The sequence below is a fragment of the Sardina pilchardus genome, chromosome 20 (assembly GCF_963854185.1).
Source record: "Sardina pilchardus chromosome 20, fSarPil1.1, whole genome shotgun sequence".
Classification (NCBI taxonomy): Eukaryota; Metazoa; Chordata; class Actinopteri; order Clupeiformes; family Clupeidae; genus Sardina; species Sardina pilchardus.
The window spans coordinates 2,594,897-2,618,660 of NC_085013.1; the positions used below are offsets into that span (position 1 = coordinate 2,594,897).

Sequence of the window (23,764 nt, forward strand, 5' to 3'; positions counted from 1 at the left end):
AGTGATGCAACTCAAGAATGTTTATGTACAGTATGTGTGCCTTTTGTATACGGGCACAAACGGTGTGTGTGTGTACCTTTTGTATGTTCGTGTGTGTGTGTTTGTGTGTGTGTGTGTGTGTGTGTGTGTGTGTGTGTGTGTGTGTGTGTGTGTGTGTGTGTGTGTGTGTGTGTGTGTGTGTGTGTGTGTGTGTGTGTCTGTGTGTGTGTGTGTGTGTGTGTGTGTGTGTGTATGTGTGTGTGTATGTGCGTGTGTGTGGGTGCCATGCATATGTTCATTCATGTGTGTGTGTGTGTTTGTCCAGGACCCCTCTGCACTGCGCTGCCTCCTGCAACAGCGTCCATCTCTGCAAGCTGCTGGTGGAGTCTGGGGCGGCCATCTTTGCCACCACCATCAGCGACGTGGAGACGGCCGCGGACAAGTGTGAGGAGATGGAGGAGGGATACATCCAGTGCTCCCAGTTCCTTTACGGTAAGAAAGAGAGCGAGCAGGCGCCGAGGCACAATGTTTCTGTTGCCTTTGCTCTGCTGCCAGTGGTATCACCTACAGGCTGTAAAAGAGGAACGCGCTGTAACCCTATAGCTAGTTAAAGCTTCCCGCCACGCTCCCGTAGCCCAGGCTAGCGCTCCGTTACAGGCACCACTTAGACCCGTCATCGCCACCCTCCAGGTTTTGGCTTGCACATCTCCCAGATGGAGTTTAAGCCAAAGATATTTATTCCTACCTCCAGGACCGTAAGCTCACACACTACACTACACACCGGTTGTAGGTAATTAGTGAAGCATTAGTTCATGCCTGATTTATTGCTTTGGTGGTGCCCACTGTGTGGCCATCTGTCTCTCGCCAACCTCTCTTCCTCTCTTTTTCTTGCTCTCCCTCTCTTTTTCTCTCTCTCTTTTTCTAAATTTCCTGTTCTCTCCTTCGCCTTCCCGCTCTTTATCATTCTCTGTGTGTTTTTGTTCTCTCTCTGTCTTGTCCAGGTGTCCAGGAGAAGTTGGGGGTGATGAATAAGGGGACGGTGTACGCTCTGTGGGACTACGAGGCGCAGTCGCCCGACGAGCTCTCCTTCCGCGAGGGAGACGCCCTCACCGTGCTGCGTCGCCGTGACGACAACGAGACGGAGTGGTGGTGGGCGCGTCTCAACGATAAGGAGGGCTATGTACCACGCAACCTGTTAGGGGTAAAAGAAACCATAAATCTCCAAATAAATTCAAATCCACCATGGATCTTAACACAATGAACTAATTAACCCACAGTAACAAGAAAGAGTGCAGGCTTTACTGCTGAATATAACAGTTGGAGATATGCAGTCTGTACAGAATACTTGCACAGCACAATAATGTGAAGAATGAATATATTTCAATGACAGTAACTTTTAGGCAGCAAGTGAAATTGTTAGTGAGTAGTTAGTGGTAGAGGGATATTCAACAACTGAACATTTAAAGATTCAAGATTGGATGTTTGTTCTAGTTGCCGCTTTAAATACTGAATTTCCAGATTTACTGTACTTTCAGATTATTGCTAATGGCTTAAGTTTATTATCGACGTCATTAAGTCCAGCTCTAAAAGTTTTTTTTTCTCTCTGTTGTCTTCCCCTACAGTTGTACCCCAGGATCAAGCCCAGACAGCGCTCTTTGGCATAGCGCCCTCTGGCTGCCACCATTTGCAAGTGCAAGCTCCTGCGAGCAGCCTGGTGATCGATCCGCTGGTGCCTGCAGACAGCAGCTTTGCCCTGGGGCACTGCCCTCTCTGCGTGTCCCCGTGCCCTCTGGGCACACCTGGAGAGAGAGAGAGGGAGGAGAGGGCCATGCCCACACGGACAGCGCCCCATGTCTGGGTGCCCGGACCTGGGCTGGCGTCTAGAGTCTGGGAGTGCCTCGTACATGTGCGACTGGAAAAGAGAGCGAAAGGAGGGAGAGGAAGAGAGATACGGACTAGTACTCCACCTTCATTCACGGCTGTTTACTTTAATATGGCTGAACCTGTTTTTTTTTTTTTTTTTTCGTTTTACCCTACTGGATCACGCAGCTTCGTTAGTGTTTGTATCATATTTTTTCAGATGATCTTTTCTGATACAGTTCACTGGTGGCGTGTGGGTGAGCTAGCAGTTGGAATGAGCATGTGAGGAGACGGAGAGAGTGGGAACGGAGGAAGTGTTGTGAACATTTCAAGGGTGTCCTCGAAAGTGTGTTTATTTTTGTGTGTGTGTGTGTGTGATTGGACGTGTGTGTGTGTGTGTGTGTGTGTGTGTGTGTGTGTGTGTGTGTGTCAATGTGGATGGAGACGAAGAGAAAGAGGAAATGGTCGGAGACTGAAGTGGAACATAGGAGCTGACTCGGAAAAAAGGAAGGAACCAAAGGCATCCGAAAGTGTTTTTTTTTTTTTTTTCAATGGAGAAGAAGAAGGAGGTCGAGGTGAATCTTGAGGCTAGCAGAGAGTTTTTATTTTTTATTTTTTATTATTATTGAAGGAAACAGAGGAAGTGGCTGAGGGAGGAAACTGTGTACGTGTTAATTTGTGAATGTGTGCGGATGTGCAGAAGTTAAGGCTGTGAGTGAGTGATGAGAGGTTTCTTGAGGATAGCTATCGGCAAACTACAGAATCTGTGGCAGCATTAGGCAGAGTTCAGAGGTCACACCTGTGAAATGATCAAAATATGAAGGGTATACTGTATTCAGGGGGAGATCCTCCATTTTGAACTTGTATCCTTATACGATCCTTTTTTAAAAAACGGAAATACTTAGACAGGAATGTGTATGTTGTATTATATTTTTCCTGTTTTAAGTGTTCTTTATTTAATGCACATTGAAAGTAATGCTTTTAAACTGCTCTGCAAGAGAATACTCCCATTAAAAAAGTGGTGGAGACATGGCTGAGTGGAATGGCATCATACACACAATTTACACAAGATGTCCTATACATGTATAAAATAAAGAGATCCCAGACTGGGACAAAGTGAGAACTTCCTGTGCGATTGTGCTTTTTCTCCCCTTGTGTTTGTGATGTGTCAAGTTCCTCATTTGTTCCTCAGTTTATTCAAAGACTCATCTGTTTATCTGGTATCTAACTAGATAGATAGATAGATAGATAGATAGATAGATAGATATAGATACTTTATTGATCCCTAAGGGGAAATTTAAGATAATTAAAAAATCATAGAAATTCTTAATTAATTCTTAACAGAGTCGTGGTTTGTATACTTACTTTAATGGTTATTATCATTCTCTTACATTTGATTTAGTCTATTTCTAATATATATGTGTATTTTTTTTTATTGAGGTTATATGACTGCTTTAAACAACATTATTATATAAACAATGTTTATTTTAATATTACTGCAGGCTAATGTTTGTTGTAGCCTACTGTACAGTCATGTAAGTAGCGTTGGCCAAAATCGTAAGAACCATAAACACAAACATGATGTAGGTCTTTAAAGAGAAAGTTGAATCCTACAACACAAAAACAACAACCATGAAATCGTTGCTGATCTAATATTTTTACAGTTAAATGTGAAACAGGCTTTTAAAGATGTTTAAAACATTTTGAGAAAGGCTTTACCAGGAAGTTTATGTTGTAAGCATGCATTTGCATAAATGTCTAAAATTCTAAATAGACTCTAAATCATTTAATGAATGATAATAATCACCAAAGATATGCCTAGCTACTTCCATAAAACCTCTAGTTGTATACTGGCACTAGTTTTAGTTTTGGGTTATTTTTTTTTTTTAAAAAAACATAGATTATTTGTTAAGAGGAGCTGTGGGACTTCAATGGAAAATGAACTTTTCTTCCAAAAAGTTTCCTTTCCGTTGATTTTTAGGGCTAACATCTGTGTAACCTACCTATCGCATGAGAGCAAATCCTACCACTTCTCAGTTGGACGAGAAATTCATCAGACGAGACCTATGTATTTTAAGGTCTAGCCCACAGAGGGCGTATTGGACCCAGGAACTGTTTTCTGACATGAGCGGTAAGAATTCCGTGGTGTAGCAAGCTACAGTAAGGAATTATGAGGAGTCTGTCCATTAACGCAGGTGAACTTTGAACCACCTTGGCGTCAGGGCATTAAACCAAAGGGTCATTTAAGTTAACACTTCAGCATACGGAACATTATTTAAAGGTAAGTTTAAAATATAGGCCTACAGCTGAGTCATGTCGTGCGCCTGTCCTTGTTGATACAAATAATGATAGCTGGAGAAAGCAAGACATTCCACGAGGATATGCCTACATGTTTTTTTGTGGTCATTATGAATCTGTCACGGCAGCAACAGCTGCTGGGGTAGCCTAAATGCATAGTAAATCCTTGTGCTTTCCCGATAAAAGCCAAGACAACGTGTAGGCTACCTGCCTGCAGCTAAATTGGTAGACTTTAAACAAAAATGTGAAACTGACAAAATATTTCTATTTAATAACCTGTGCAACACTAATTCCAGAGATTTCGCCAACCATGTCGAATCCAGAAGGCTTTCATATCAACACACCACTACTTGAGAGTGTAAGCATGTCTAAACGAGCGGGGACCGCTGTGCTTTTGAAAATGGAAAGTTCTCAACCCTCCGGCTCTTTCAAAATCCGCGGTATCGGACACCTGTGCCAAAAAGTAAGCTATCACTTTTACTGCGCAGTGCGCTCAGCAATGAAGGCCTATGTCCCGTTTTAATGTTTTGAAAAAGGTTTTGTTTTCGTTTTTCCGGCAGACTAGTGCCTCCAGTGTTGATATAAGGAACTGTATTTTAAAATCCAGGCTTCTCGATAATAATGAAAAATATCAAAAACCCTTTGAAAGTTATTACATTTACTGCTAGACCATATGGTTAACCTGGCATGTCTTTTTCCCATCGTACAGGTTGCTCAGTCGGGATCTAAAGGAGTCGTTTGTGCTTCAGGTAGGTACATATGGAGCTGAGTGTTTTACTTGCCATGATGACCAGACTGATAATGTTTTTTGTTCAGGTGGAAATGCTGGCATGGCTACAGCCTATGCCGCACGTAAACTTGGCATCCCGGCAACCATTGTTTTACCCACATCATCACCAGAGCTTGTGGTCCAGAAGTTAAAGGATCAGGGGGCCACAGTAAAAGTGGTGGGCAAGGTGAGAGATCAAAAAGTCTTATAGCGCGTTCCCACTTCTAAACTCCCCACTTCTGAACTGAGAACATTCACTATGAGGAGTGACTTCAAGACATTCTCCTGGGAATCCTCCTCTCCAAAAGCCCCCCACTTTAAACTGGGAAGTTCCTAGTTCAGGTGTGATGTGCTCCCCCTAAACTCTAGAATTCTCCCACTGTCCAGTTGCTTCACACAGTGTACACAGACCTGGTTGTGGTTTGCACTTAGTGAGTGAGCATGTTATGACAGATTTTTGCATGTCAGAGTCGAATAAAGAGTTGCCCTGTTGGGCATCAAGAGGATATTCAGTGTCCAAGTGAACACGAATGGAGCAGAATATAACAAGATGCTGTTACAGCACAGTTGACGCCCGATCGGAACTCTATGAGTTGGCTAAAGAGCCTTTTGTGGCATACAGTCCATTGTCTGTGCCATGTCATGTGTGAAAAAAAGACGAGATGGTATTTGTTGTTGTTGATTGTCATGTTTACCCAGATGGTTCTTGTTTATGTCTGACAGGTTTGGGACGATGCGAATGCTGAGGCTCTGCGCATGGTGGAATCTGAGAGCCTGGTGTACGTGCCTCCTTTTGACCACCCCCTTCTCTGGTAAGTTTGCTGTCAGTACTATGATGGTTACCACGGTTACCATGCTTACAGCCATGTTTGCTGTGACATAGTGACTTGCTCAAAATAAGTAATACAAGTTTACAATAACACAAGTACCCTTGCATTTGTGAAGTGGCCTCAAATGAAGTCACAGGTTATATAAAAAGGCTAACAGATTATCTGACAAAGTGATTGCTCTAATAATAGCTTCATACCTGTTATTATGTTGTTACAACTACACTATTCTATATGTATTAAGTGTCTTTGGACATTTAATTTTGTTTTTCTTATAGGCAGGGTCATGCCAGCATAGTGCGGGAGTTAAAGGCCTCCCTGCCTGAGAAGCCTGGGGCTATAGTTTTGTCTGTAGGGGGAGGAGGCCTGCTATGCGGGGTGGTAGAGGGCCTGAGAGAGGTGGGATGGGAGAGTGTGCCGGTGCTCTGTATGGAGACTGTAGGAGCAGATTGCTTCAATGCTGCTGTCAAGGCTGGAAAGCTCGTCACTTTGCCTGACATCACAAGGTAAGAAAGGACCGATAAAGTTGGTACAGTAGAAAATGTTTGTGTGTGTGTGTGTGTGTGTGTGTGTGTGTGTGTGAGAGAGAGAGAGAGAGAGAGAGAGAGAGAGAGAGTGAGCGTGTGTAAGAAATCGAGAGAGTGTTAGAGAGTGACTGTTTCAAAATTGAAAGCCAATAATCTTTTTTCTTTTTTGTGAAAAACATTAATGTTAGCTGATGCTTTCAGCTGCCTTCTGTTTCTGGAACAGTCTCTGCACCCCATAACATAAGCATTTTCAAACACTCTCTCCCAGGTTCGAAATAAGAGCGGACAGTCTAATGTAAATATTTGAGTGTTTTTTAAACTTTGTCTTAAAATGACTGTGACTGTTTTGTTTAACAGCGAAGCTAAATGTTTGGGATCTAAGACGGTGTGCAGGCAGGCGTTCGACTATAGCAAGGAGGCCAGCCTGATCTCTGAGGTGGTGACAGACCTGGAAGCACTGGAGGCAGTGGAGCTGTTCTTGGGTCAGTCACATGTTATTGTCTCCATTTGCCCGCCGGCCGCCCATAATGACATGCCTCACCGTCCCACAGGCCGGCCACAAGGCCTCGCAGATGTTTGCTCACTTTTGGACGGCTATTTTTAAAGGATCGAGCCCTGTTAAGGTTTCAGTGTAGTCTTTATAATATGCCCAGACGGAACACTGCTCTGTGCCCGGGCAGTTCTTTTTAAATCAACTGCTGATTATGTGTGTGTGTGTGTGCGTGTGCGTGTGTGTTCGTGTGCGTATGTGTGTGTGTGCGCAGAGACAGATTTAACGGGAAAGTTCACCCAAAATTGAATATGCTGACGTTATTTACCAACCCTTGTGCCGGCATAACTGGAATAACTCAACGGAGTGTCCAGGAATCCTTTCCCATGTACAAGCAGAGTAAAGTGGCCTCTCCAAAATGGGCTGTAATGTGACCATAAAAGTTATATGCCTTGAAAATGTGCAGGAAATGATGCCATAAACATGTTTGTTTGTTTGTTTGTGTCCACACGAGTGTGGGTGTACTGTATGTTATAAACGCTGACAGTGTGTATGTATGCGTGTGTATAATATAGTCTGGCTTTGTGTGTGTGTGTGAGTGTCTGTGTGTGTGGGTGTGTGTTTAAGTATAAGTATATGTATACAATGTATGGGTGCGTGTATGTATATGTACAATTGAGGTATGTATTACTGTATGTGCTATATGCATGTGTGTATGTCTGTGTGTATACAGTACCCTCCAGAATTATTGGCACCCTTGGTAAAAGTTGACTAAAAATAGGTATAAAATAATCTTTAGGTGATTTATTGTACTCCCACAATGAAAACAATGTGGAAAAATATACCCTGCAAGGCAAGCAAATTTATTCTGAGAAAAAGGAAAATCTCATAAAGAAATAAATATTTTTAACAAAAACAGCTTGCTCACAATTATTGGCACCCCTGAAACATATTACGTACAACATTTAACAGGAGCATTTTCCTATGTAAATGCAACGTTTTAAAGTAAATCAGAGTGTCTGTGAACTTTCAGAAGTAGTTCATGACGTTCTTTTTCACTATGGTATGAAAATGAAGTCACTCAGAGGCTAAATCCTCTAGTCATTTTTCAACATTGGAGAGACAAGAGAATACACTAAATTGAAATAAAAAGAAATTGTGTTGACATTTGTAAGTAAGAGAATGTCTATGGAAACTAGGTATTTTGTTGAAAATGCCTATATTTCCAGTTAAAATGATGAATAAAAGGTTCTAATCATCTGGAAATGTGGCAAACATGCTTGGACAAAGACCCATGGCTATTTTGCTCCCACGCACAGTATGGAGGATGGTATGATAGGCAAAAAAATCCATAAGAACCACTGTTGAGAGTTACAGACACAGCTATCATCTTGGGGTCACCAAGTCCCCCCCAAAAATCTTCAAAAGTGACCTCACTGCTAATAGATTATTTATACAGCATGTCAGGTTAAAGCCAGTAGAGTCATTTAATGAACAATGTAAATGGCAGGAATTACTGAATGGTACCATGACATGTCTGGGAGTGTGGTCTATTGTCAGATGAAAATAAAATTATGCTCTTTTGCTAAAAACACTTAAAGGGATATTCCGCCATTTTTGGAAATACGCTCATTTTCCACCTTCCCTCGAGCAAAACAATCGATATTTACCTTGTTCCCGTTCATCCAGCCATTCTGTGAGTCTGGCGATACAACTTTTAGCTTCAGCCTAGCATAGATCATTGAATCGGATTAGACCATTAGCTTCTCACCTGCTAGCTTCATGTTTAAAAGTGACTAATATTTCTGGTAATTTTCCCATTTAAAACGTGTGTCCTCTCAAGTTAGAAAGTGCAATAAGACCAACTGAAAATGAACCCTGCCGTTTTTCTAGGCTGATTTGACATGGAACTACATTCTCATCTGGCGTAATAATCAAGGCAACTTGCAGCTACTGGCACTACTACTGCTTGATGTCTATGGGGACTATTTTCAGATGCTGCGTACGATATCACTGTGCCTATGGTACGTTTGCAAGTTGCCTTGATTATTACGCCAGATGAGAGTGTAGTTCCATGTCAAATCAGCCTAGAAAAACGCCAGGTTTCATTTTCAGTTGGTCTTATTGCACTTTCTAACTTGAGAGGAGACGCGTTTTAAATGGGAAAATTATCAGAAATCTTAGTCACTTTTAAACATGAAGCTAGCAGGCGAGAAGCTAATGGTCTAATCCGATTCAGTGATCTATGCTAGGCTGAAGCTAAAAGTTGTATCGCCAGACTCACAGAATGGCTGGATGAACGGGAACAAGGTAAATATCGATTGTTTTGCTCGAGGGGAGGTGGAAAATGAGCGTATTTCCAAAAATGGCGGAATATCCCTTTAAGGTGTCTTTGGCATACATAGAAGAATGACTATACTAAAAAGAACCCCATGCCTAATCAGAATTATGGTGGAGGGGCTGTGCTATTGTGGGGCTGTTTTAATTCCCAAAGGCCTTGGGAACCTAATTAAGGTGCATGGCATCATGAACACCAAGAAAAACCTGAACATTTTCAAAGGAAATCAAACAATCTCTGCCAAGGCCCTAAAAGTTGGTCATGATTGGATCATTCATCAGGTCAATGAACCAAAACAAATGCACAGATCAAAACAAATATGGTTTACTGAACACAAAATCAAGCTTCAGACATTGCCATAGCAGTCCCCTGATCTAAACTCCATAGAAAAACAGTGGGATGAGTCAACGAGAAGAATGCACAAGTGTGGACCTAGCAATCTGGACGATCTGGGGAGGTTTTGTAAAGATGAATGGTCTTAAATCCCTTACTTTGTATTCTCAATCTTTATGGGGTGTCAGAGAAGAATATTACATGCTGTTTTATTGACAAAGGGAGGTTTAAGAAGGTATTACAAGTAGGGGTGCCAATAATTGTGAGTGACGTGTTTTTATTAAAAACATTTATTTCTTTATGAGATTTTCCTTTTTCTCAGAATAAATTTGCTTCCCTTGCAGGGTGTATTTTTCCTCATTGTTTTCATTGTGGGAGTACAATAAATCACCTAAAGATTATTTTTTAGACCTATTTTTGGTCAACTTTTACCAAGGGTGCCAATAATTCTGGAGGGTACTGTATATGTATGTATGTACTGTATGCGTGTATGTACTGTATGCATGTGTGTATGTATGCGTGTATGTACTGTACTGTATGCATGTGTGTATGTATGTATGTGTGTGTGTGTATGTATGTATTGATGTATTTATACAGTATATGTGTGTGTGTGTGTGTGTGTGTATAGATGAGGAGCGTGTGCTGGTGGAGTTGGCGTGTGGAGCTGCCCTGGCGGCCGTGTACAGCGGTCTGATCCAGAGGCTCCAGGGGTTGGGGCAGCTGCCTCGTCCTCTCGGCCCGCTGGTGGTGATCGTCTGCGGGGGCAGCAGCGTGGACCTGGCCCAGCTCATGCACCTGAAGACGAAGCTGCGCCCCTGAAGGGAGACCGAGACCGCTCACCTCGGGGGTTCTGCTGGAGTGTTGGGGAACAGCTTACTCTCCGGCAAGGATTAGCCACATTCCTGATACAACATGGCCAGTTCAGGTACCAGTCACAGTAACTGTAGAGAACCATGCAGGCTATTTGAGTTAGGACTTCGGGCTGTTAGTACACACTAACTTGACCAGTGTTATTAGATTAGTGATGTCATTATTCTCTTCAATGAATAAACAAAAATATAGGTATAGAAAATGGCTTTAACACACACCATCTTCTCGTAAATATCACAACTTGTGGATATCGTCCCGAAATCTTTTTCAGTGCCAACAGTCAACAGTCATTTTGATGGAATAGAGAAACCTAAATGTCCAGAATATGGTCAGTGTGTTTTCAATCTAATGAGTGGACATACTAATCAGTCAAGATGAATATTATAAATGCAAATACAGACCCTGTGAACCCCACCCAGTCCCTTTTAGAATTGGCTTGAAATGTAACTTGTGCATTCTGCATAGTGTTTTACCTGTTCAAATTCTTGTTCTGACCTCTGCTGCAAACATACCACAAACAGCGTAAATGTCTTTTACAGGGGCACAGGGACTAAAACCATTTAGCCTTAAATGAGCTCGCTCCTCTTAATCTGCTCAGTAGACAGGTTGTGTAATACAATATTGTAATTGATGAAAGTGGATCACTGGATACTGGAAATGGACTGATTAAAAGGATTGTAAAGCACTCTTTGTTCAAAGTCTGTTCTGAGGGAAGTTCACGCTCACAAACAGTAAAAAAAAAAAAAAACATGCCGTTAGATAACAGGGGGAGGATACTTTTTAGGGTCAAGTTCATGGCAGGACTTTCAAGCTATTTGAAGGCAAGTCTGTGAAATATTGACTTCCCAGAGTCAATGATATGGCATGATGAAGTGTTTTTTAAAAAGCACATATCGGTAGTATGTGATTGTCAGTGAAATCAATATCCTCTGCTGTGAGTGATTAATACAGTCTTAGACTTGTTATTAATACCTTATGTACTAATGTGCAAATATACCGGTAATTGCCTTATTACTAATCAGTGTGTGAAATAATATATCTTGTAGTTCTTAGTACGTAGATTTGGATAACATTATATTTAGTTTCGCAATATTCATAACATTACAGTATATTGTGGTGTTTAGAACAGATTGGAGGGCAACACAGCAGGTGTGTAGGCTACTAGTCTATAGTAATGATTAATAAATATTGTAAATATTTGACAATGACTGAAAAAGCATTTAAATGTTTTAATCATAATTATTTAAATATGGTACAGTGAATAAAATGGCACAACACATAGACGTCATTTGAAAGTCATGTCAAGAAACTCAGTAGAAAGTGTGACCAGTATAGACCTAGCGACAGCGAAGCTTATTGGGGCAGTATAATTGTTACCATGAGAGGGCAGCAAACCATGTTAAATGTCACTGAATTAGATCATCCACACTAAAGTTTGTTTCTTCTTGTCATTGGCCTCCGACAGATATAAACTGTTCTTCAACCCATGATCATATTTTCATTATTTCTGCCTAGACTTGGTGTGTATACATACACTCATCAACCGTGTTTATAGCTGCAGAGCCAAACAGCTTCTGAGGTTCAGACGTTATTCCAAGAGCTACCTTTACAGCTTCAGTCTGTATTTTGGGGTTAGGACAATTGAATTTCCATCACATTCACTGTACAAAAATCTATGTGTGATACGTGTTTATGGAGGAATGATGTTTTCGCATTCCAATTCAGTCAAACTATGGGTAAATGATGAATGACTTTTCCTGTAAATGACTGCATAACACGAGCCCAGTAAGATCTGAAGCACACATACAAAATCAGCTCTGTTCAAAAAGCTGGGCACCAAAAAATGCAGTCACTTACACCAACCAAAACTTTTCGCCAGGAGGACAGAAACTTTAAACCCCAGTAACTACACTTGCCCTGTCTTCAACCTTCGCAGAACCATAATCGGGGCTGTGTTCTGTTTTATTGGGGAATATTTGAGACATTTTTTGAGGGCGTTCCCAGGGAGAAATGTACAGTAATTGGAAGCACGAGCCTGTATGGATTAAGAGGTCTGACATGGAGTATGAGGGACTCGCTGTGAGAGACGTCTGGAGTGGATCAGTCGGTCTCTGCATAGGGTATATTTGTTCACATTTGCTCTCAGTGTGGACAACATATGTAACTATAGTAGAAGTATGGTTTTTGGTTTACAGTGAGATTGAAAGGATATTTAAGACAGACACACAGACACACACAATCACACACTCACACACACACACACACACACACACACACACACACACACACACACACGCACACACACACACACACACACACACACACACACGCACACATACACACACACACACATACACACACATACACACACACACACACACACACACACAGACACAGACACACACACACACACACACACACACACACACACACACACAGACAGACAGACAGACTGACATTTATAGTCACACACACCCTACACACACACCTAGAAACTATATTTGTAGATTTTCCTACACACACGCGTACACTTTTGTGTTTTATTACCAATTTAACAATGTAGTGGTATGTAATTTTGGAGAATGAATGGGGAGTTTGTGTGGTTCACATGCAATGTAATGAGCAGTCATGGCCTAACCTAGCTGTTACCTATTAATCTGTGATTTTCAAAAGTGCTCGCCAGTAGAACTGTCATGATCTCCTTTGTGGGCTGGGGAATTAAGGGTTAAGTACAGAATCTCAGGATTGATTTTCCAGATTGGAAAGACCTCATACCCCCCCACCCCCCTTCTGTTCTGTTGGCACTGACAGCCAACTTGTGTCAGGCTACTACCAACGTAACCAAATGTAATGAAAACGCTGGACATTGTACAATGCCATGGTTGTGTAGTTTGCACTGGCAAAACCACACTTAAGCGTAGAGACGGCTCCTGCTTGAAATCCTACAGCTCTTGATGTATTTGTTGTTGTACTGTACATGCCTGCAGTATTTTCTGTCCCGAGACCTGGAGCATGCCACTGTTAGGCCTATGGAGTGTTTGAAGATGTGAAACGACCCCGCTGAAAGCCGCCGGCTGGAAGAATGGCCGTCTTTGTTTTGGTGTGGTCTTAAGACGCGAGCAGGGTTTTTTGTGGAAATAGCCTTGCAGCCCCGACTTAATTCAGCTCAGCTCTTTAAACACTATTGTGACACGTTATCAATCACCCGGGCCTCGGTCGCAGGTAGGAGCTCGGTGGCTCAGCCTCGTGAACCCCCCCCCCCCCCTCTTCCCTCCCTCTGCTTCTGGCCCGACAGGCATCCATGTTTCCACCCAGTCCGGCGATCCCGCATCAATCACGTTCGCTTTGATGTCAGCAGCGTACGTACAGTAAGCGCTGACAAGCCCTGGTGGATTTTTCCTCTTTGTGTGAAGTAAGGCTCTGTGAAGAAAATCAAACACTCAATGGTAAACTTCCATCCCTCGTTCTCTCTCTCTCTCTCTCTCTCTCTCTCTCTCTCAGTCTCACTGTCTACCACCACATTAGGGGCTCCATTCTTTAATGGACTCATTCACTTTTGCATACGATCCTGCCGTGGACACTCAACCTTCTGATGGACCCTAGTTGTTGCTGCGTGTGTACACAGAGAATCTATTTTATACTGTTATATTGCAAACAGAGTCCTCCTGAGCCAGGTGACTTACCGTCCACCCGTTCCCCGCAGGGCTGATCTGATCGCTTGTCTGCAGAGAGGCCAGAGTGAACATTTATAGTCAAAAACACAACACGTGCACTCACTGTCTAGATACAGTGCACATATATCACAGTAAATGACAATTAGACACCAGTATAACACAAACCAGGACAGAGAACTCAGACTGAACTGCTCCTTCCTGGGACTTTCAATAACCTCTCTCTCTCTCTCTCTCTCTCTCTCTCTCTCTCTCTCTCTCTCTCCCTCTCTCTCTCTCTCTCTCTCTCCTTCTCTTTCTCTCTCCCTTTCCCTTCTGCACATATCTCTATTTCTCCCATCTTGGGGAAACAATACGCATGCCTGGACAATTTAAATATTTACGCACCGCTAATGCTCCCGAGCCAAGCCTCAGAGAGAAGCTTCTGCACTCTCTGTAGTTCTCGCAGTACATAACACAGGCCCTCACCACAAACATAACAACCCCCCTCCTCCCTCCCTCCCTCTCTCTCTTTCTCTCACCCTCCCGCTCTCCATCTATCCTACCCCTCCCCTCTCTAGCCCCATCCTGGGTTCACTGCCTTAGCTTAAGGGTTGAACTCCTCTCTGTTGGCTCTCTCTCTCTCTCTCTCGCCCACAGTGACCAGCCAAGAGCCCATTACACTGGTTTGGACACAGCGCTGCCTTTCACACTGCCGCCACTGACATCAATAAGAGATTAAAACGACACGGCTTAGATAAGAGCACAGCACTCACTGCCAATGTTGAGACATTCGTTTAAAATATTCACACTTAAAATGACTGTATTTTGGGGTGTGGAATGATGAACGAGCTGATTATTACAACAACCAGTGACCTACTGGCCAGGATTGGTCTGGTCATTTTGAAGGCTGTGTGGTCATACCAGTACTAATCCACTGGTAAGGTCCTGCTGTCTGCCTGACCAGCTGCTGTCATGGCAGGTCGTAATTCCACTAGACACCCCCCATGTCCAAATATTCCCCTAATCCCCCGTAATTCTGTCTGTGTCCTGTTTTTGGCTAAATAAATCCAGCACACCCCCATCCCCCTGTGGATTTAAAAGGGATGGATATGACTTTGAAACTCAGCCTCTGGTCAGAAACCCTATTAGAAGATCACGGATAAGAGAACTTTGATGATTTTTTCCCCCTTTTTCTTTCTGGAAAACCAGAAAAAAAAAGAATAATGATTTAGGAGTCATGGCCGACAGACTGTAAACACAGATGGGTCTTCCCTCCTGAGTGTTTTACAGCTGACTGTAAAACTGCTCACATATTATTATCTTGTTTTGCGGGAGTTAATAATGTCGGACACAGGGAGAGAGAGAGGGGGGAAGGGGGACAGGGATGCTTACATGATGAAGTGATACTTGTACTCTATAATCTTCCTATTAGCATGCGCTAATGACAGCTTCACTGCTGAGCCACTATCTGTCCTGCTGAATGTCTTAACTACAATAATGCTCTTTTTGTTAGCCTCATGTAGGCTAATCTATAGCTGCGTAGCTGTGCATTGTTTCACCTGCTTCAGTAAATATGCGAACAAAAAAGTTAGCATTGTTTAAAACTTCCTCATTTCGTCGGCACGGATTTCCTGGGACAACAGAATAATGGTATTTTCATGGGCAAACACAAACAAGGCAGTGCATTGAAAGCCTTCTCTGATGCTTCAGGCTTTACCATGAAATCGCATTCCTTGGAAGGTGCCCAAGCTATTTGTTTGCAGACAATAAATTCAGCAATGTAAAGCCTTTGCCGAAGTCTAAATTCCACACTAATAAACTTGTTTACTCTCTCGTGGAAATTGCCTGAGAAAACAATTTGGTGAACTGTGGGGAGTGATTTGAGGCTGCCTGACAGGCTACCTCTCTGAGTTAGACTTGCTGAAGACAAACTTTATCTCTCTTTCACTCTCTGTCTCTGTCTCCTTCTCTCATCCTCATTCCTCACTGTGTGCATTGTCTAGCTTGTTACCCAGCACTTGCCGTAGCGAGACTGGGGTTGGGTCCAGTTACTGGATGATTGAACTGGAGACCTAATCGAACTGGGCATAAGCTCTTATTTACAGACAGAGCTATTTTCTAATTTAGCCCGATTCCCGTTCCAGTTGGGTCTCAGAGTTTACTGGAATCAACACAGAGCTGACCCCAGACCCCAGCTATAATTTGAGGCAACTCTTGACATGGCTGAACCTTGCCTTTAGGCTTGGAGGTCCCACATCTGTTGCAGAAAGGAAAAAAATGCATGGACCAAGGCAAGTCTTCAGTGTAGAAGGACTGATCTGACTTGGCCACTGCTGTCATCACTTCGTCTTTCATGGCATAGTGTCTCATCTCTGTGTCACCACCTCTAATCCAGAGCATTATAAAATATCTGTTAGAATTGGGGGGTGGGACTGTGGCGCACGCAACAGCATCCAATCCAACCATATTCAGGTCTAAGTACCCACGGGGATCCGGATTTGATTCCAACCTGAGGTCATTTCCTGATCCCACCACCCATCTCTCTTCCACTTACAGTACTTCCTGTCTGTCTTCAGCGCGCTGTGAAATAAAAGTCAAAAAGCCCCAAAAATATGCGTAGAAGCTGTTAGGTGCATCCGTTTTTGAAGGCCCAGTTTAATATTTTTGTTGCTCTCTTTTTGGTTAAGTATTCAACAATGGCAAAAGGGAAGGGAGAGAGAAAGAGAGGGGAAGGGTTAGAGAGGAAATGAAGATGTAGGAGTTTTAAGTTGCTCTGCTATTTAAAAAATTCCCTGCTCTGTAGATCTAATCAAACATTTATTACTCGGAGATTGGGGTTGCTGGCTTTTACTTCAGGGGGAAGCTAAGAGAGTGAGAGAGAGAGACAGAGAGAGAGAGAGAGAGAGAAAGAGAGAAATGAATTCCATTGTCTATCAAACTCTACAAAACACGTTGAATGGTCTTGCGTGACAAGTGACAAAACGGAACAGAACCATAATTACACACATTAGAACACAATAGTTCTTTAAAAATGTTCCTTAAAAATCACAAAAGAACACAGGCAAATGCTGTGACTGGTGATGCGATTGCTGGGTATTACGCAGAATAAGCATCAGGTTGCCCCTGAGTTATATGACGGTTGATGAGCTGTTTGATTTGGCTCTGCGGATGTCACGCATGACATGGGAGGCTGGAAAAAGAATGGATCTGAGAGGAGAGGCTCGCTATCAGCCGGCAGCTTCTGCAGGAAGGACACAGGTCTTTATGAGAAACACAAGACCAGTTTCCTAATAATGATTTCCTCAGCAGACTGGAAAAAATGTGCACAGCTTCCACCTCATTCCTCTGACTAATTGTTGAGAACTTCTTTGCCGCTGGGTGAGTGCAATGTGGATGTACTAGTTAATTACAGTTTTAAAATGGAAGAGGGAAATTACTGCAGTGGGGGGAGAGAAGGGAACTCAGTCCATACATGACTCCCATTTGACTTTGGCTGGCTGCAATGAATGGCAGGAAAAACTCTTTAGAACACACACACACACACACACACACACACACACACAAAATACAAGTTCTCTCTCTTTCTCTCTCATACACACATACACATATCTTCCCCTCTGTCTGAGAGTGGGTTTTCTTGAAATGTTGAGAACTAGGCCTAACTCTACCCTCACTCCCACTATTTGTTACCATACGCATGCCTAACAGGCCTTAGTGGTCAGTTTCCGAGTCTGATTTTCACTAACAAAACTTTGGATGATACTTTATGTGCAGAGCAGGACGCCATCCAAATTGCAATTCTATAATCTAAGCATCCGTTTCCATACTTCCATATACAAATTCAGTCTGGGGATGGATGTCCGTGTGGCCTATGTCTCAACGCTTCCACAAGAACCCCTTTTCCACCATTACTTATGGCACCCTGCAATATAACTGTCACATTAGTGGAAAATGAGGGTTTAGCACGGCCCGCTTTATTGGGCTCCCTGTGTGCTCACTGACCAGAGACCTTTTGAGCCCTTCGCCATCCACTTGAGCTATGCAAACAAAACAGAAAAATGGCAATCACCGCACCGCATCTCGAACTATTAACGCCTTCTTGTCAAGTAGCCCCTTCCTCAAAGTGTCTTCTACCACATCTACTGTCTCATGCCGTTTGGGGAAGTTCAACATCATTAAATGGTCTCAAAATAGCCAACTGCAATAAAAAATAAAGCCTCATGCAATAGCTATTTATTTCATTTACGTTCAAATATTAAAGTAATAGCCTACACTAAGCAGTTTAAGGGTTTTGTGCACGTCTGCCCCTAAAACCATGACGGCAACCAACACTACATTTCCCATGACAGCTTGCGCTTTATTTTCTCTGGTCCATGCGCACTGACACTTCGGGGAATGATGTCACCTGCAACTGCCGAATCGTACAGTATTGTGTTAAAGGGGTATGCAACCGCTTAGATTGACCACAGAGAGCTGGCGCAAGATGATGGGTCTGTTTACGAGGTAAGACACCGCTGAAGCTATATGATGACTGCCTATACGACGATGTATACAGGCTTTTGAAACGTACACCGCGAGATTGTCCTCGTTTTTCAGATGTTCCTTTTCTTTTTTACGAGGCTTGGAATGACACGGAATCGGGTTATATGGGTGTGACATTTTGATAAAAATGTGTAACACAAGATTGGTGAAAATTGTGATGCGTTTCAATGAGAATTCTGGAAACAGCGCGGAATGTCGGCTAAAGAATTTGCTCGTTCCACTGGACTCGCGACTTTCGTTTTTCTTTAGCATTCCTGTGTAGCTACTGTAACCTATATTTTAAGAGTTTGTGGCAAAGCCGGTCCGGTGTGTTACATTCGCGACATTAGAGCAAGGCTGCGGAATGGGGACGTTGGCGAATGCGTTTTTGGTTATACAATGTTAATAAACCGAGTATTCCCTACACTATATAACCCATAAATGCAATAGGTCTCAGTTAAAGGGTATTGTATTTTGTAAATTAAATATTATTGCTGTAGGACATTGCAGGTTATTGCAATGATTGATCTTGCTACACTGTGGCTTACCTGCATAGCAGCTATAAATGACCATATTCTTGCTTTTTCTGTAATATAACCAAATACCACATAGAGTATATTGAGTCATGCCTGCACAAAAGCGTGAAAGAAATGTACATAATAGTGATTACCTCTTACGCATGGTAATCGAAAGCATATTTCTCGGTATTTAGGCGATCTCTTTTCAAAACACTCACATTGGGCCTATAATTTAGATATGAATTGCACAGTGTTTGCAGCAATTGCGAAATCAAATTGCTGGCATAGGCTTCATTACCACAAGCGACTTTGACTGTCGTCATTTGAGTGCATTTAGACTGAAAATAGTATGAAAATTGCATGACATTTTTTATTTCCATGCGAACTGCTGTAGCGCTGCTCATGCAAAGAGTGTATTCACCCTGCAGCTCAATGCAAGATTCAGCGCTCAGCTCCCCTGGCCTTGTTATAACTTTGGGATGATTTTACTTCATATGACTTGATACTTATATGATTTGATGGAACAGTTCAAGGTCAGACCACCTGTCCTGCACTATACCCGTTTTCTGTACCAAAACTAAATTAAGTGTCTAGGTAAATCGCTGAAGTTGTTAGAGATCAGGTTTAAGCTGGTCTAGGGCATTAATACAACTGGCATGTTAAATCACACTAATCCACCTAATTAATGTCATTAAGATGACCGGTTTAAGGTAGTAAGTTTGGATTTAGGGTATATAGGCCTATGCGCTAAAGGAATTGCCAAGCATCCGTGGAAATCTCTTTATTAAGGCAGGCTCCCAACTTTATTGGCGCTAAAAGTGTACTAATGCATTTTGTTGAGATACTGCTGTGTGCTGCTATAGGCCATGGCAAATTAATTTGATGACTAATTGTCATACGCCGCCGTAGAACTTTCAGCAGCCTAACACCAATTGTGAGTAGGAACTTGAAATGAAGACAAGACACATGCTATTAATCACATCAGCGGGATCCCATGAGCTCCAGTCTTGGAGGCGGTTGGGATGCTGCTGGTGATAGTTGTGGTGGTAATGATGATGATGATGAGGATGATGATGACGATGATGACGAGCCACTCGCCATGGTTGTTTGTTTGTTTCTTTGCTAGTTCTCTGTCTGTCTGCTGCAGGAGACACAAATGGTCATACTTTTAGAGCTGATGATAATGATTATGACCACGGTGGTGGTGGTGGAGATGGTCATGTTCTTTGGCTACATAAGATGTATCTGATCTCAGCCTGAAGAGACAGTGTGAATCCAACTGTGCATTGTTGCCCTGGCTGGACACGGCATGTACCCTCTAAATTAGTAACACCCCTGTTACCTGATGAATCAGGCAGCGCTGTCATCCACCCCTGCACCCCCCCCACCCCCAACAGCACTCCACTAAGCATGTCCTCCAGTAGGCCTCCATGTGATTGCTGGCTTCCATTTCATCTATTTTTCACCACTTTCACCAAGTAGTGAGGCCTCCTGGGTTGACGCACTCGCATTCCACTTTTCACACGCTCCACTGCTGTGAGAAAGTGAGTGATTGAAAGAAGAGGAGAGGAAAGCGAGGACATTCACCCTTCTGTTTGTGTATGCTAGAGAGTGAGGATGGGGAGGGGGGTGGTGGGGGGTTATCTTGCCCCAATTAGGGAGGCATTCAGCAACGATGACAAGGGGAAGGGGGGTGCAGGAGACACCTCCAATTAGGGAGAGTGAGGTCAGAAGCTGGAACCCTGTCAACTTGAGGGAATGTCTAGACCGTGCCAAAAAAGCACCGGGACTTCCTCCGGGCTGAAACCGATACTTCAGGACGTGTGTGTGTGTGTGTGTGTGTGTGTGTGTGTGTGTGTGTGTGTGTTTCTATTTCTCTCGGTCGAAGAGAGAGCCGTTTCGAGATCGATTGAGCTCTTCTTCGCTCTCGGCTGCTGACGGATGGCGTGTTGTGCTTGGCAGCCAAACCAGTGTGCAAGGATGGGAGGGAGAGAGAGAGACAGGGAGAGAGAGAGAGAAAGCTTGGAGGTAGAGTTTGCCCCTTTACTTTCTTGTCCTCATGTCCGGCCATCCATGGTGATGATGGCGAGGAATCGCCTGGCTGTGTTTGCTTTCCTTTGCTTAGGTTGCTAAGGGACTTACACAGTGGTCACCTGCTGGGCTGGATATATGACCTGTTGGTGACCTGGAGCTAAAATGGCAAATAATTCAGCCATTTCTTATACTGTTTTGACAATCTCTCAGTTTGCTTGTTATTTATAACAGTCTCTTTAATTTACTAGGGAATTGAGGAATGTTCTGTGTTCTAAATATAATCTAAAAGCCTTTCCCAAGCCATTTTACAGTAAGGGCCTTGAAACTGTTTATGTAACAACCACACAAGTTATCTATCATGCATGCAATATGAATCAAGTTGTCCTGCATTTATGCTGGACTCTATGACTATTGCAGCAAATGTGCTTTAAAAGCACAGGTGCGGGTACAACATTAATCATGAATGGTTGGAATATCATGGGCTGGTTTTGTGGACATGGATTCGGCCTATTCCTAAAAGACTAAAAGAGCACTCATATTGAAGATCTCCATTTAAAAACAAATTTTGGGTAACCGTTCCTGTGTGGTCACATTATATGCCATGAGACCTTTGGTATGCATTATCTAATGGCAGTGGCATGTTGTCTGTTTGATGATAAGGGTAAGATAATCCAACTGTTTTTCTTTCAGTTTCACCTCAGCATCCTCCACAGACTAATTTCATAAGTGAAATTATTATCAATGTGTTGGACTTGGAGAAAACCAAAGCACATATTTCTCTCTCTCGCTCTCTCTCTCTCTCACTCTCTCTCTCTCTCTCGGTCTGTCTCTCGGTTGCTCTGTGCCTGCCTTTTTGAAGTTGAAAAGGTTTATTTTTTCACACTCTTGGCTATTTGCATAGTGGAAGTTTTATTTTATGTGTAGTTATTTGCATGTTGTGGCGCCTCTCACCGTATCACATGGACACAGCTGAGTACCCCCCCTTCCCCCTCCGACCCATCCCAGCTTGTGTTTTCCGTGCACCAATGTTTTCGTTTACATGTTTGGAATGGGAGCCAGTACAATCCCATAATCCTTTGCGTGGCTGGCCCTGCCCTGTCCCCACAGCCAGGCCCCAGCCAAACCCCAGGCCAGTATGGGTGTGTGTGTGTGTGTGTGTGTGTAAAGTGTGAGTGTGTGCGTGCGTGCGCGCGCGCGTGTGTGTGTGCGTGTGTGTACACTAGGATCAACAATAGAGCAGTGTGGCTGTGTGCAATCAGCATTCTGCTGCAGGGTGCTCCTCCGCGTGGTGGACAATGGGCTGTGAGCTCACTCTCTGATCCGCTCACAGAGCCCCATGGGTCGGATCCGCTCAGGAGAACACAGCACAGCACAGCACAGCACAGAAGAGCAGAGAACAGAGGAGCGGAGGGAGGCGCAGAGGAGAGGGGAGGAGAGGAGAGGAGCAGAGGGGAAGAGAGGAGAGCAGAGGAGAACAGAGGAGAGGAGAGGAGAGGAGAGAAGAGGGGAGGAGCGGAGCAGAGGGGACGAGAGGAGAGCAGAGGAGAGGAGATGAGACTAGGGGAGAGGAGAGAAGCAGACAGGAGAGGAGAGGATGAGAAGAGAGGAGAGCGGAAGAGAGTGGAAGAGAGAAGAGGAGAAGAGAGGAGTGGAGAGGAGAAGAGAAGAGAACAGAAGAGAGGAGAGCAGAAAAGAGGAGAGGAGAGGAGAAGAGAAGAGAGGAGAGTAGAAGAGAGGCACAGGGGCTTGGGGCCCCAAATGTAGTCTCCCATGGACTCCCATGCCTAAGCCTCTGTAATTAAAAGGGTAAAAACAGGAAGCAACTGCCTCTGTGCCCACCCCAACTTGTTTGTCTACAAAAGATGATTATTGTTTGAGTTAGCTTGATTCACACAGTACTTGTACAATACTTTGTATGTATGCTTTGCACAATATAAAAATACACTTCATTGTGTTGGTATAAGAACACACTTCATTGTGCTGGTATAAGACCACAACACACTTCATTGGCTTTGAATAGTCAGGTAGTTAGCTTGTGAACTTAACAAGAATAGGTGTTCTGTTAAGAAGGGTATTCTGTATAAAATCACTAATACTACAAAAATTCCCCTCACACACACACACACACACACACACACACACACACACACGCAAACCCATTTCTCCGACATCACTGCACCTCCCAACCACTGGTCATTTGGGAGAGGATGAAGACACAGACATCTTCAATGCGAACCTGCTGTTTCTATCCTCTCCCTCTCCTCCTCTCCTCTCCCTGGCTTTATACTTCAGCCAAGCGAGCATTCTCTCACTCCCCTCTCTCCTTCTCTCTTTTATCTCCATTGTTTCCCTACATCTCTCAAAGGTCATGTTAAAGTGTGTGAGGGAGAGAGAGAGAGTCTTGCGTGTATCTTTAGAGAGCTGGTGATGTGCTAGAAATGAAGAAAGATCTCGTTTGGCTTTGATGTCTGAAGTCTCCTGTGATGGTTCCCTCTGCTTGTTTGCGTGGATAGTTGAGATTAATTGGGACTGCTGCTTCTGTATCCAGGGCCTGTAGTTAAAAACGTGACGTGATGTGGGCTAAACCCGGCCCCAGCGCTACCTACGAGGCCTGTGGAACATGTGAACACTCTCAGATGGAGCTATTCCCCTTCAGCAACGTACATATATCTCCCTCACAGACACTACGTATATTGTATCTTACACACACTTACATACACACATACATGTCAGTAAAGCCTTCCCAT

The 23,764-nt window shown here is 43.4% G+C and overlaps 3 protein-coding genes across 12 annotated transcripts in view; all 3 read left to right on the top strand.

Annotated features, from left to right (window-relative positions):
* The window catches only part of ppp1r13ba (protein phosphatase 1, regulatory subunit 13Ba), a 49,737-nt gene extending 46,775 nt beyond the window's left edge, over nucleotides 1–2,962 (top strand). For all 10 annotated transcript variants that reach the window (XM_062522150.1, XM_062522145.1, XM_062522146.1 and 7 more), the window contains 3 exons: nucleotides 305–471; nucleotides 981–1,180; nucleotides 1,602–2,962. In XM_062522150.1, coding sequence (XP_062378134.1) covers nucleotides 305–471; nucleotides 981–1,180; nucleotides 1,602–1,643 — 409 coding nt within the window. In that variant the 3' untranslated portion in view covers nucleotides 1,644–2,962. The remainder of the gene's footprint in view (nucleotides 1–304; nucleotides 472–980; nucleotides 1,181–1,601) is intronic.
* Nucleotides 2,963–3,951: 989 nt separating this feature from the next.
* sdsl (serine dehydratase-like) lies at nucleotides 3,952–10,976 on the top strand. The gene is made up of 8 exons (XM_062522704.1): nucleotides 3,952–4,120; nucleotides 4,434–4,600; nucleotides 4,847–4,886; nucleotides 4,954–5,093; nucleotides 5,630–5,718; nucleotides 6,012–6,239; nucleotides 6,618–6,742; nucleotides 10,050–10,976. The coding sequence occupies exons 2-8, from the start codon at nucleotides 4,448–4,450 to the stop codon at nucleotides 10,238–10,240; spliced, it is 966 nt and encodes a 321-aa protein (XP_062378688.1). The 5' UTR covers nucleotides 3,952–4,120; nucleotides 4,434–4,447; the 3' UTR covers nucleotides 10,241–10,976.
* Nucleotides 10,977–18,337: 7,361 nt separating this feature from the next.
* Nucleotides 18,338–23,764, top strand: part of daam1a (dishevelled associated activator of morphogenesis 1a) — a 78,212-nt gene continuing 72,785 nt past the window's right edge. The window contains exon 1 of the mRNA XM_062522124.1: nucleotides 18,338–18,447. The gene's annotated coding sequence lies outside the window, so the exon portion shown is untranslated. The remainder of the gene's footprint in view (nucleotides 18,448–23,764) is intronic.